The 11,181-nt window shown below is 40.3% G+C and overlaps 1 protein-coding gene across 1 annotated transcript; it reads right to left on the minus strand.

Moving 5' to 3' along the window:
• Nucleotides 1-8,210: 8,210 nt before the first annotated feature.
• On the minus strand, nt 8,211-9,010 carry LOC134220411 (uncharacterized). Its single transcript, XM_062699468.1, has 3 exons — nt 8,893-9,010; nt 8,676-8,808; nt 8,211-8,602 (listed from the first exon to the last, which is right to left on the minus strand). The coding sequence occupies exons 1-3, from the start codon at nt 8,935-8,937 to the stop codon at nt 8,307-8,309; spliced, it is 474 nt and encodes a 157-aa protein (XP_062555452.1). The 5' UTR covers nt 8,938-9,010; the 3' UTR covers nt 8,211-8,306.
• Between the last annotated feature and the right edge of the window lie 2,171 nt (nt 9,011-11,181).

Consider the following 11,181-nt stretch of genomic DNA (forward strand, 5'->3'; position numbering starts at 1 on the left):
AATCGCTAAACGCACTGTTGGTAAGCATATGCGGTATTTCGAAAAATTTCGTTTTAGGTGGTTCGAAACGAAATTCCGCGGAATTTCGCAGAATTTGAGCATGGCGAAATCTGGTTTCTTGTTTTCGTTTCGTTTCGTAAAATTACAAATATTTCGCTAGAAAAAACTAGCTTTCAACGAAATTTAACGGAATTCCGCGGAATTTCGAAACTAATTCAGACTTAAATTATACTTTCTCGAACGATCGTGCATTTTTAAAAATTTGGCTGCGCCGCTGGACAAAATCATAAAACTGTTTTCAAATCTTAATGTTATGCATTTTTTTTATTGGCGCTTTCTAAGCCCATTCTGAGTCGACAAATACGTATTTAGTTTTCTTCTATAAAACGTCTTCAGTGTTTTGTTACATTTTTTTAAAACTTTATTGAAGTGATTTTTCTCATAATTAGAGTTCATCGATGCAGTGTTTTGTTAGAAATGTCCAACAAAAAACGACAGGTATCTTTAACTATTCTATCCTATTTTTTTAAAGTGATCCAACTCAATATTTAAGACATCAGGCTCAGAGTGTAAATTTTAGGCAGCCAAATAAAATATCCATGTAGAATTAGAAATTTTCCATAAAAAATAGGAAATTGCCAATAAAGAAATCAGGGTATGAGCAATAAATAAATATAAAATTTCCACAAATAATGCAAAATTTCCATGAACAATTGAGAATTTTCCACAAAACAAAAACAAATTAGCACTTTTAAAAGCAAAAATTGCAATTATAAAGGAAGAACTTTCCATAAAGAAATCAAAATGTTCCACGAAAAAAAAATTCCATAAATAATTCAATATTAGCAATAAACAATAACGAAATATCTCACAAAATTAATATGTATTTCCTCCAAAAAAAAAATAAAAAAAATTTCACAAAATAAATCAATAAACAACAAAGGAAAAGAAAATTTCATTAAGAAAAATACAAAATAAAGAGCAATAAAAAAAGAAAATTTCCATAAAAAAATACAAATATAAAAATTTTCCATGAACTTTGAACACTTTCAAAGAAGGGGTCATCTATGGTTTTAGCTCAGGCTCAGTTTTATTGCTTTTTCATATTTCTTATTTTTTTTATTTTTCATTGCATTTTTCTTGATTATTCTGTGGAAGTTGTTTTTAATATTTATGGAAAAAATATTTATTTTGTAGAAAGTTTTGTAATTGTTTATTACTATTATTGATTTTGTTCACGATACTCGTGTGCCGTCACTCGAAGGACTTGCTTCGCTAATCTAATTAGCCCCGAAAAGTTCCGCGATACAAAGCACTCCACCAAATGCACTAAATGTACTAAGTCTCGTCTGGGTCTTTGACGATTTTTCCACTGCACCGTATCACTCGAGCGCGCAAAGATAAAGTTGGCTATTTAGCTCAACACTTAGAATGATTTCGAAGTCATCAAACGACCAAAAAACAACCGACCGTACTTGCTATCGGTCGTGCGGGAGACTCTCTTACTCTTTATTTTTGTTGGCGGAGTATTAGACGAGTCATTGAAAAGGGTAGTGTAGGGTTGCGTTAGATGGGCAATAAAATTCAATTGAACTTAAAACTACTATTTACAGCTATGACTATTTCTAACAGATTCATTCATGGAAATTTTGTATTTTTTGTTGTTGAAAATTTTGATCTTCATGTAAAATTCTTCGTTTATGATTGCAATTTTTGCTTTTAAAAGTGCTAATTTGTTTTTGTTTTGTAGAAAGTTCATAATTGTTTGTGGAAATTTTGCATTATATGTGGAAATTTTATATTTATTTATTGCCCATACCCTGATTTCTTTATTGGAAATTTCCAATTTTTTTATGGAAAATTTCTAATTTATTAGGGGGAGTTTTTATTTTAGTCAATCATATACAGTAGCCGTTCGACATGTTAACTTTTCAGTTAGCGAATGACGTTCGACGTATATTAGACGTCAAACGGTTGTCAATCGACGTCAGATGAAATAAAAGTGCATCTGATTGTACAGCGCAATGCAGCTGTCATTGAGTTTGACATAGTTTTGAAGTTTAGTAGTCCGATAACTGCAAAACTGCTGCAACTATCGAATTGCAGTTAAAATCATTGTAGTTTAATGACTTGCAGTTATCGAACGTCTACTGTATGAATCAGATCAGTACATACAACTTTGTCAAAGAGGCAAAACCGTGGCGTGGATTCCTAGGGCCCTTGTGAAGTATTTTAGAGCGCCTCTTTCTTATTAAAGGCCGAATTCTTCACCTCTTAGGCCTCAAACCAGATTTAAGCGCATAACTAGGCCTTGAGAGCCACCACTAAGAAAATCATTATTATTAAACTAAGCACACTAATTTTGCATTACGGAAACGAGCCAGCCTAGGGCTGAAAGTCTCCTTAATAAAGACAAAAAAAATAAATCAATTTGGCATTAGATTGATTTGAAACACGGGTTTCGTCTTCGAGTTTTCAAAATAACTTGGTTTACAAGAAATATTTAGCTGCTTACCAACGTGGCTTCACATGAATTACCATTTCAACAAACCAACGATTCCTTTCCCGTGGCGCTCACGGATATGCGGTATTTTATAATAATGAGTGTCAAACTAATTTTCCTCTCCTAATCCTAAATTGACTGTAAGGGCGTGACCGACTCATATTATCCATAGCAGCTGTTTCTTACACTCCGAGCCTCCTATGAAAAGGTTGAATTTGGAAGGAAATGATATCCTTTTGTTACAAGTTTTTGTAGGAGAAAGGAAAAATTATATCTTCATACCTGGCAAACTTCTGCCGTAAAAACTTTGTGATCGCATTTCTGATAAATAATCTAAAATAGATATCTTTGTGCATTTTAGAAAGGTACAGATGATTCGTCTAGCCAGCAAATGTATGCTATTAACAATTCTCTATCTGCGTAAACGCCTGGCAGATGTCGATGTATAAATGAGTATCCCACTAGATAAAAAACAATATCTATGCATTCATTTTCTGGTCTTGAGTTAGCTCAATACCATAAACCACGCTGATAAGTCGATATGAAGTATGCTTCAGCTTGCTCACTTAATTTTATATGAAATAAGGTTTTAAACAGAATACAAAAAAAATCCCACAATTTCTATATTTTTATATCAGATTCAAATCAGATTCGGAAGCACACACTGCACGATGTATATCTTTGAAAGCGGTACAAATGCAAGGGTATTGCCTTATTGCCAGTGATTTATTATAGGCTGGTTCTTCTGTTACTATAACCCTATTGATCGCAAAACAGATATTTGGCTTTGAAAACATGAAATCAGAATTAATGTGAAATCAATTCAATAAAAAATCCGCAGAAAAAAAAAATTAAAGTTTCGTTTCGTTTCGTGAAATTTCGAATTAAATGGACCTCGTATCGTTTCGAAGTATCGAAAGTAAAACTATATTTCGTTTCGATTCGTTTCGAATTAACATAGACATTTAAAATTTCGTTTCGTTTCGTTTCGTTAGAAAAAAGTGTCTTATCGCATACCCTTACTGTTGGAGCCCAGCCAGACGTCAAAATCTTCATCGTTGACATGAAAGCACCGGACCAACAAGTCTACCAAAAAACGGAAAACCAAAACGACCACGTTCCGATCGACAGAAAATTCTTTCCGACATCTAGACTGGCCGCTTTTACCGCAGTGCGAATGTAGAACCTGACCTCTACCTCGTTGCAGTATGCAGTACGCTGCAATTTGTTCAACTTTTACCGAAATTCGCACAGCCAAGCTCCAGCAAACATGTTTTTTGCCGAGATTTCTGTCAAGGTCTCTGAAAATCAGCAAATAATTTGCTGAAAATAAGCTAACAAACGTTATTTTTGCTGGGATATCAGTTTTTATTTAGCTGGGCACGCGGCTTTGCGGTTCCCCCATTTGCAGGCATTTGAAAATGACAGATTTTTTCAAGAAAAAACAGTGATATCTTTGCAATTCACAAATGTATTCACTCGGTTTAGTAACCAAGACGTGAATTTTTTATGCTCTGAAACAGCAGTTATAAACCTTTTTCTTAAAAGTTACCCCTTCTGGCTTTTACCTTCATCGAAATAATCCCCTATGTTTTAGCTGTAAATGAAAATATGATATATGTATAAAAAAATTAGGTACATGGCTCTCAAAAAAGTTGTTTGAAATGTTCGCTATTCCGAGAACCTTTCCAATTCAAATTAAATTTATACGTCAAGCATCCTATAAGCCTTTGAGAATACTGTGGGCTTCCTAATTTTTAAAAAGGGGCTTACGAGCCTCTTAAAAAGAGGTGCCCGAGCCTTTTGAAATTGAGATTGTGACCCTCTTGAAAAAAAGTTTTCGAGCTTCTTGAAAGAAAGCTTCCGAGTTTCTTGAAGGACTATTTCAAGGATCTTGAAAGAAGATTTTCAAGCCTCTTAAAAGAAAGGAGTCTTCCGAGCCTCTTGAAAGGAGGCTTCCGAGCCTCTTGAAAGGAGGCTTCCGAGCCTCTTGAAAGGAGGCTTCCGAGCCTCTTGAAAGGAGGCTTCCGAGCCTCTTGAAAGGAGGCTTCTGAGCCTCTTGAAGGAAGGCTTCCGAGCCTCTTGAAAGGAGGCTTCCGAGCCTCTTGAAAGGAGGCTTGAGCCTCTTGAAAGGAGGCTTCTGAGCCTCTTGAAGGAGGCTTCTGAGCCTCTTGAAAGGAGGCTTCTGAGCCTCTTGAAAGGAGGCTTCTGAGCCTCTTGAAAGGAGGCTTGAGCCTCTTGAAAGGAGGCTGAGCCTCTTGAAAGGAGGCTTGAGGCCTCTTGAAAGGAGGCTGAGGCCTCTTGAAATGAGGCTTCTGAGCCTCTTGAAAGGAGGCCTGAGCCTCTTGAAGGAGGCTTCTGAGCCTCTTGAAAGGAGGCTTCTGAGCCTCTTGAAAGGAGGCTTCTGAGCCTCTTGAAAGGAGGCTTGAGCCTCTTGAAAGGAGGCTTCTGAGCCTCTTGAAAGAGGCTGAGCCTCTTGAAAGGAGGCTTCTGAGCCTCTTGAAAGGAGGCTTGAGCCTCTTGAAAGAGGCTTCTGAGCCTCTTGAAAGAGGCTTGAGCCTCTTGAAAGGAGGCTGGAGCCTCTTGAAAGGAGGCCTGAGCCTCTTGAAAGGAGGCTTTGAGCCTCTTGAAAGGAGGCTTCTGAGCCTCTTGAAAGGAGGCTTCTGAGCCTCTTGAAAGGAGGCTTCTGAGCCTCTTGAAAGGAGGCTGAGCCTCTTGAAAGGAGGCTTGAGCCTCTTGAAAGGAGGCTTCTGAGCCTCTTGAAAGGAGGCTTCTGAGCCTCTTGAAAGGAGGCTCTGAGCCTCTTGAAAGGAGGCTTCTGAGCCTCTTGAAAGGAGGCTTCTGAGCCTCTTGAAAGGAGGCTTCTGAGCCTCTTGACACTAGGGCTTCTGAGCCTCTTGACAGGCGGCTTCTGAGCCTCTTGAAAGGAGGCCTGAGGCCTCTTGACAGGAGGCTTCCGAGCCTCTTGACAGGAGGCTTCCGAGCCTCTTGACAGGCGGCTTCCGAGCCTCTTGACAGGAGGCTTCCGAGCCTCTTGACAGGAGGCTTCCGAGCCTCTTGACAGGAGGCTTCCGAGCCTCTTGACAGGAGGCTTCCGAGCCTCTTGACAGGAGGCTTCCGAGCCTCTTGACAGGAGGCTTCCGCGCCTCTTGACAGGAGGCTTCCGCGCCTCTTGACAGGAGGCTTCCGCGCCTCTTGACAGGAGGCTTCCGCGCCTCTTGACAGGAGGCTTCCGAGCCTCTTGACAGGAGGCTTCCGAGCCTCTTGACAGGAGGCTTCCGAGCCTCTTGACAGGAGGCTTCCGAGCCTCTTGAAAGGAGGCCTCCGAGCCTCTTGAAAGGAGGCTTCCGAGCCTCTTGAAAGGAGGCTTCCGAGCCTCTTGAAAGGAGGCTTCCGAGCCTCTTGAAAGGAGGCTTCCGAGCCTCTTGAAAGTAAGCTTCCGAGCCTCTTGAATGCAGGGAGAAGAAAATGTAGAAGAATCAACCTTATTCTGCTTCATATCAGCAATATGTTTGCTCTGAGTTGTGAATAACAGTTTTTTTTGTTGTTAAAACCACAAAAAGGGTTGAATCTATCATACGCGATAGTTGATTTAACCCTCGTATATATTTGTTTCAATTATGCTTTCAAGCTGTCACTGTTAAACATCAGAAAACAATTATATTCATGATTCTTATTACTCTCGAAAATGCGGCGAAATTGCCTTATGGACAATACGATGACCATTAGCGTAAATAAAGGGAAGGGCCTTCCCTCTCCCAGACCTACTTGTGATCCCCACCCTTCAGCTCTCATTTAGAAAAATAATTCTAACTTGGTCAATTTTAGTTTACATATTACCTACATATTTCTTAATTTTGATTTTGAATATTTTTTACGCGTTGATTTATTGCTTTATATTTTTAGGAACAAAGAAAAAGAAACAGACTGAGTGTCGGAAACTTCAAATGGCATGCACTGTACGAATCCTTTTGATTTTTCTTGTTATCAAGAATATTCAAGAAATCTAATCAAAGGTTACATATTCTCGTTGATTTTAATAATCAACAATACACACCGAAAAAATAAAACAACATTTTTTACCGTGCAATAAGTGATTTGACGTTTGTAAGTGTTGGTTGGTTGGCTCCTCCAACCCATCACCAGAGGGCCAGAAGCACCATCGTCGAGCAGCCATGAAGGGGTGGCGTAATTGGGTTGATGGAATGATGCGAGGTGACTGACCTGAAAAAGGAGGTCATGACCCTAGAATGCGGGAAACAAGCCTAAAACCGGTCACTTATCCAACGCAATTCGAAGTGAACGGAATAAAGTTTTAAAGCTAGCGAAAGCTACCGAATTAGAAGAAGTTGAAGTGAGAGAGTTTGTGGAAGAAGACCAGGCGTAGAGGACGTCAGGTAACTTAAAGTGGCTGCTTCCGGAGACAGAAGCTGATCCCAGCATTTTCTCCTTCCCAGAACCCCGCCGTTTTATGGTTAAACCCTTGGTTAAACCCCATCGAGAACCGCGATCGTACCCAGGTTCCATTGTCGGCCTGATTCGGCATTGTTCCGCCGGTAGCCGTTCGGCCATCTTATTGGTCGTTTTGGACCGCGGCAAGGAGCGAGGGAAATCCCCAAGCCACCCCGGAGCTACCACCGGTAAGCCGCAGCCGAGTCGTCGGCAACAGAAGGAGGAAAGTGTCAGCTACGGACGCGACGCTACGGAGGCCGTTGAAGGGTGAAGGAAGTAAGGATTCCGTACCGAGGAGGAAGAAAGCCGCCGTCGCCGGCGTGAATGCCTTTGCATCGAAGGTTGAAGACAAGGAAGGACGGAAGGAGAGCTAGGCAGAGGATGAGGAAGGACAGGAGTTGAAAAAGGAAGAAGTGAAGTGGTGGAGTGCTGCCAGGAAGAGGGGCCCCGAGGAAGCCAGGTGAGCTGAACTTAAGAAAGTGAAAGAGTGGAGAAAATAAAGTGTCGCATTGTGAAGCTCTGTGGTTTTCCCTACATTTTGATTGCGAGAGTTCCCTGCCTGCGAGTAGCTTGAGGTGAGCGTGCCGACCCTGAGGCCATTGATTCAGGGAGTCTCAGCATAGCACAGGCCTTACTTACCCAATAATTGCACGTTTGCGGAACAGCTTTCCGACAGTCGACCGTCGGACCTCGGTTCGATTTTTTCAATCTTCTCGCAATATATCACATCTAATGACCATTCAGCAAAGTATCGAAGTTGTTGTTGCAAAATGTAAAGTCCAAGTATAGTAACCAAATTGAGGTGGACCCCTGGCAACACTTTCTCCATTTCTAAACTAAAATCAATGCCACTGTTAATTCCGTCGCAGGCTTCATAAAATTAATTTGTTCTGCATTTGTTTGACTTGTTTCCTGGTCGAAGAAACCGATATTTTAGTGAATGTTCAATGGGATCAGTTTGTTGAAGAAGGTAGGCCTTACAATGCGTTACTTTTCAAATCGTGCTTTGCTAACGTGTTCGTTAAAAATTTGAGAATGTATACACAATACGTTCATGTCGAAGTTGTGAATTAATTTTCGAGTCATTTGCAAGGTATGTCGAAAAACAGTTGATTAAATTCCTATGAAGCTTTTTGTTTTAGCGACCGTCGACGGAACAGAGTCAAGCTACAGAACATATCGAATTATAGAATATCGAGTAAGAAAGAGTTCACTGTATTTGAGTGAAAATAAAATTGGGATAGAAGACTAAGATTAAGACTGGGATCAAATTTTTATTCACTTCTCTAATTATATCATTTCAAATTTCATCAAATTTCGGTAGATTTATAATCAAGGAAACGCCTTATGCTTAAACTTTTCGCTGTTCGTACGCACCCTTTGACATTTTCATTGAAACCTGTTTGCCTTCAATGACTTTCTTCATCTCCTGCATAAGACCGATCAGTGCAGTGGTCATCAAGTCCAACCAGTAGATTTCATTCTCCTTGACCAGACAGGACGATTCGAGCTTCTGCTGTGTATCATTCCAAGACCTGTGGAACTCCACTTGCTGATAATGGGTGGCGTTAAGCTTCGTGGCGACATACGACGTGTTCTGAATGGAACGCTTCTGACGGCCGCCGCCCATGAAGCGTTCAAACACACCTGCAGCAAACATATTTGGGTTCGCTAAGTTTATTGAACAAGAATATGAATGAATGTTTCATAAAACTCCTACCTTTCAATGGAGCAAGAAATTGTTTCATCATTCCAGTGGAATCCTTTTCCGCTATGGAGTGCAGCACCTGGGATGCAGTGGTAAGGAGATTTTCGAAAAACTCCTTATTCATTGGTTCGGCGGAAACCATCGTCTGAAAGTTGAGCAATTCGAATATTAAATCAAACCCCGAACAGCCGAATTGGTGAAAACTTGATGTTCAGAATTGCTTACATACCATCGATAGTAGAACAACCATAATGCTAACCGTAAATTTCGACATCTTAGCGGAAAAAACCCAGACCTAGTTCGAATCCACCAAAATGCACTGAACTTGAATTCATATTAGCATATTCTAGTTTTTATACTGCCTTCCCTCGCCAAATCCAAACATCATCTATAAATGGTAGCTATTAAATCAATCTGATAATACCGTTCTTTGCAATAAATAAATATTACCTGATTTGAATCATGGTTTACAAATTGCACACTAACCTACTGAGCCAGCAATTTAAAACAAGAATACAGATTCAATGGGCTTTAAAGGTTTTTTCGGAACAAAAAAAGACGAGAACAGAAAAAAAATCTATGAAAATGGAATTAATGGAACTGGGATGCGACAGTCAGCAGTACGCAATGGGGTTTTTGCGAATGTTCGAATATTTAATACAATCGGCGTCCAGGCGTCTCGTTTGTACACGCTTGTCCAGACACTTTTTCATCGTCGAAGCAATGGGGAGAAGTGTAGTAGCGGTGATGTTGTAGGGGATTTATTTTCAAAAACTTCAATCCCGGCTATAAACTTTCAGTATTTGAAAATATTACTGAATATATAAGCAAGCAATAAAATAGTTTTAAATTACTTCAAAAATAATATCTTTCGAAGAAGGAGTCTACAAAATGCTCAAATTTACTGCTTTTACAAATAGATCATTTTTATTGCTATTTTCTAAAGTCTTCATGGGAAATTTTGTTTTTTTTTATGATGGAAGAAATAGGGGTCGTTTGGTCGAAAGCCATTTGGCCGAATGTCACTAGGCCGAAAGTTGTTTGGCCGAACAAAGGGTCGTTTGGCCGAAAGGGTCATATGGCCGAAATGGTCGTTTGGCTGAAAGGGTCGTTTGACTGAAAAGGTCATTAGGCCGAAAGGGTCGTTTGGCCGGAAGGGTCTTTGACCAAATGGTCATTTGGCCGAAAGGGTCATTTGGCTGAATAGGACATTTGGCCGAATGAGACATTTGGCCAAATAAGACATTTGGCCGAATAATACATTTGGCCGAATAGGTCATTTGAAAAGTGGGAAATGAGGAGTGAGAAGTGATACGTCTCACTTCTCACTGTAAAAAAGGAGCGCAAAGTGAGTAGTGAGACGTCTCACTACCCACTTCGCACTACTAACTTTTCACAGTGAGAAGTGAGAAATGAGGAGTGAGAAGTGAGACGTCTCACTACATACTTCTCACTGTAAAAAGTGAGAAGTGCGAAGTGGATAGTGAGACGTCTCACTACTCATTTCGCGGTTCTCACTTTTCACAGTGAGAAGAGAAAAATGAAGTGTGAGAAGTGAGACGTCTCTCTTCTCATTCCAAAATTCTCACTTTTCAAATGACCTATTCGGCAAAATTACCCTTTCGGCTAGACGACCCTTTCAACCAAACGACCCTTTTGGCCTAATGACCCTTTCGTCCAGATAGGTTTCGGCCTAATGGGTCGTTTGGCCTAGTGGCATTTGGTCAAATAGCTTTCGGCCAAACGACCCTTCCCTGAAGAAATAGTATCATTTTGTGTGAAATTTATTCACGACCTTGCAGATATGCAAGGAAACAATGACCAAGCGTACTTGCCTTGGGAAAAACATATTTTTCAACATCTCCAATAGCATTTCCTCATTTCCCTCAATCAGGATCCATCTAGTTTCAGTCTCCGCCTTAGAGCGTTGAGCATCCGGCCGTCCGTCGGCCCTATCTGCCTTGTCGAGAGACAGCCCTTTCGAGACAACAGATTGCTATTAGCAAATCATATATGCGACAGCCTGCCCATTGCATCCCGATCCAAAGGTTTCCAAGTAACTCTATTCTTTGATCAATCCCAGCACACACTTTGCCTTAGTGGATCGTGGCAATAGAGGCGGGTGTAGCCCACCTCATACCACTTCTGTGGCTTGACCACAAGTTAGATGTTAGGGTATTGAACAAAGCTTTTCTGGCATTGTCAGATTTTCTTGCTGCGTTTTCATCTTTTGGATAACTGGTCCTTATCCAGGATCAGATCACCGAGCACCGGTTGATGCTCAAAACATTACTATTGCCAAAATGAAAGACGAAAAACAATACCACATTTCTTACAGAGTAAAATTTGAAAGTAAAAAAAAAATCGATCTTTTATTTTTTCCACGCTTTGAGTTCAACCAAAACGTACAAATGATCCACTTTCGGAGATGACTTCTCTTGATTATCATCGCACAATTTAGCCAAATGAACACCTTTCAACAACCAATGGATCTGATAAATGCTACAGCAAATTATCT

Source organism: Armigeres subalbatus, chromosome 3 (genome assembly GCF_024139115.2).
Source record: "Armigeres subalbatus isolate Guangzhou_Male chromosome 3, GZ_Asu_2, whole genome shotgun sequence".
In the NCBI taxonomy this organism is placed as follows: Eukaryota; Metazoa; Arthropoda; class Insecta; order Diptera; family Culicidae; genus Armigeres; species Armigeres subalbatus.

Coding starts and splice junctions, on each gene's coding strand:
- LOC134220411 (XM_062699468.1), bottom strand. CDS start 8,937: ATGTCGAAATTTACGGTTAGCATTATGGTTGTTCTACTATCGATG. Junction 8,809..8,892: donor TGGTTGTTCTACTATCGATG/GTATGTAAGCAA, acceptor CTCAACTTTCAG/ACGATGGTTTCCGCCGAACC. Junction 8,603..8,675: donor ATTTCTTGCTCCATTGAAAG/GTAGGAGTTTTA, acceptor TGTTTGCTGCAG/GTGTGTTTGAACGCTTCATG.